Source organism: Montipora capricornis, chromosome 12 (genome assembly GCF_036669925.1).
Source record: "Montipora capricornis isolate CH-2021 chromosome 12, ASM3666992v2, whole genome shotgun sequence".
Lineage (NCBI taxonomy): Eukaryota > Metazoa > Cnidaria > Anthozoa > Scleractinia > Acroporidae > Montipora > Montipora capricornis.
Window position 1 is genome coordinate 15,132,520 of NC_090894.1, and position 2,543 is coordinate 15,135,062.

The following is a 2,543-nucleotide window of genomic DNA, read 5'->3' on the forward strand; positions in this document are numbered from 1 at the left end:
TAAACAAGGCCTCATTTTTCGCGCACTTTCTGTGGCTCGAGCAGATACACGGCCATACTACATCAACTATAGTTATTACATTTATGTTTGGGCTTTAAATTGTATCTTTTTAACAAGCTACAAGCTACAAAACTAGAGTGGCTATCTAACTATGTTTGTATATATGGCATGGATTTTGACATATATCTTCTACCTGAAATATGGCAGCTTGTGACAAATTACTTCCACCAAGGAACACCTAGAAAGAAGTAGCAGTGGACAAAGCTTTAATTTAGTTAACCAGTCAAGAAAGAATACTTTCTCTCAATGTTGCACTAACCGCCTTATAGTTGATGGTATAAATAATTTACCTGTGGAACATTGATGTTCATTGGGAGAGTGAACTTGGTTTTCAGTAAATGTACAGTGTTTTTTCTGAAAGAACAATCATGTCGACAGCAAGATAGCTTTAGCACAACTTAATCGATAAAATCAAGCATTTCACTTTTCTTGTTACAGGTCAGAAAAACATAAGCTGCTTGTGGGCCGTAGATGGTGTTCTTATCATGAAACATATATACCAGTTCTGGGAAGTGTGTAGGATAGGTCTTAGCCACAAGACAAAATGAGGGGGTGGGGGGTAGGAAATAGTGTGAGAAAAACCCTCTCTTTCTCTTCCTCTTTGAATCCTTAATCGCTAATAGTGTTTCATGATAACAACATCATCGATATCTACTACATGTACCAGTGAGCAGACTAAGAAAAATTTTGGAAGTTTGATGTCACCTGAATGTTTTACTTATTGTTCAAACTGAACCCTGCTACCACCAAAGTGCTTCACGAACGCAAACACACACCCATCATTTTTCTTCTTGTTGGCTTTGGTAGTCCTGATGGCTTACTGTACGTTTTACTGTACCAGCAACAATAAATTAAACAAGAAGAGTCATTATTGCTAAACCTGATAAAGCGATCAAGGAGAGCAATGGACTGCCCATCTATCCAAATGGATCTGTCATAATGAAACACACGGCTCACTACGAACTGCCAGTAACTAGAAGAGTAAAATAGTCTATGCATTAATAATAGCTACACTCCTGCAATATGGTCTGTAATTATAATTTATTTGATATGTTTGGTAAAAATATTGAAATAAGGAATGGGCCTAATAAACCATCAGGTTTTTGGACAAAAATTTTCAATGCAAGGAATGGTAGGCCAAAATGACCAGGAAGAATTTGTTTATTCATTTTGTACATAACCTGTTAAGAGGGAACCTCCACCTTAATTACATTTATTGTAACATGTTGCACTATTGTTACAAAACTTTATGGCAACGATAAGATGTCACGATAATGATTGTGGTGCCAGGAAAATCTGAAAGTGAAAATAAGCAATTCTAAATTATTATTCTTTTTTCCTGATACAAACACTTTTTTGAAAAAAAATATAACTTTTCCGAAGTTAATATTATTTTTTATGGTATTAGTAGAAAGGAGTGGAGGTGGATCCCTTAAGGTCTGTCATACACAAAGAGGATGAATATTATAGTGCCAAAACGTAATTCCTCTTCTTTCTTACTTTGTAACCAAGACGTATAGGATGTTGACACCTTCAATTTTGATGATGTCAACCAAACGAAGTTAACAATATACTCTTAAAAGCAAAAATCTCTGGATTAAACTTTTGCAAAATGCTTTAATGTTCTCACCCCTGAGACATATCAAATGACTGATTGTGGATCTTCCAGTCATCCCCATGGATGAATCTGTAACTTCCTCTTGCTTTTAGAGTTGGCTTTTGCCCAAGTTGGTAGAGTACTCCAGTCAATCCCTTAGAAAACTGTAAATTCATTAAATTACCATTATGACAACTGATGTCAAAAGATTAAAAATACTTCTGATCACTCAAAAATGAATCAGAATTACAATGTAGAAACTTGCCTGAGAAGGAACTGATGCAGTCCTGTTGTGTTCAGACTCTGATACATGCTTTGGGTCCACAATCCACAATCTGAACTCCTCTAAAGTTTCACTGTTCATTCAACAAACAGTTGGAAATAAAGAGAATTTTAAGGGGGGCCCCATGATTTTTTTGTTGCGTAAGGTGGCCAGTACCATGGTTGAGAACCGTAATGTATGGAGCTACAGCTGAGCATGGGGTATCTACTAACTTAAAAACATGTTTGTCCTATTTATTAGGGCACCAATTCTTGTGCAACTTCATGCATAAATTATGAGCAAACCAATGAAATAATTATTTTTTGATGTAATTTATTAATTTCATGATGTACATTAAAAGAGTATACTTAAAACAAGATAGACAACAGTTTCTCCAGTTCTGGCCAACTTTATCTTCAAAGCTTATGAAATTAATAATTGCCGGTATTCAATGTCTGCATCAAAAGCGAGATGAGTGGACCTTGGGATGTTTTTTGTCTACATATTGGTTGGACATGTTGCCTTATATCTCTGTTTTACTTTACATACTGTATTAAGTAAGTCCACAGTCCGATCAAAGATCAAAATAAAAAGCAGTGATAAATGAAATAAATTCCAATTGGG

The 2,543-nt window shown here is 35.4% G+C and overlaps 1 protein-coding gene across 1 annotated transcript in view; it reads right to left on the minus strand.

Annotated features, from left to right (window-relative positions):
* Positions 1-1,797, minus strand: part of LOC138026240 (cation channel sperm-associated auxiliary subunit epsilon-like) — a 13,938-nt gene extending 12,141 nt beyond the window's left edge. The window contains exons 1-4 of the mRNA XM_068873491.1: positions 1,691-1,797; positions 941-1,033; positions 351-414; positions 194-238 (exon numbers count right to left, since the gene is read on the minus strand). Of these exons, the coding sequence (XP_068729592.1) occupies positions 194-238; positions 351-414; positions 941-1,033; positions 1,691-1,701 (213 nt within the window). The 5' untranslated portion in view covers positions 1,702-1,797. The remainder of the gene's footprint in view (positions 1-193; positions 239-350; positions 415-940; positions 1,034-1,690) is intronic.
* Between the last annotated feature and the right edge of the window lie 746 nt (positions 1,798-2,543).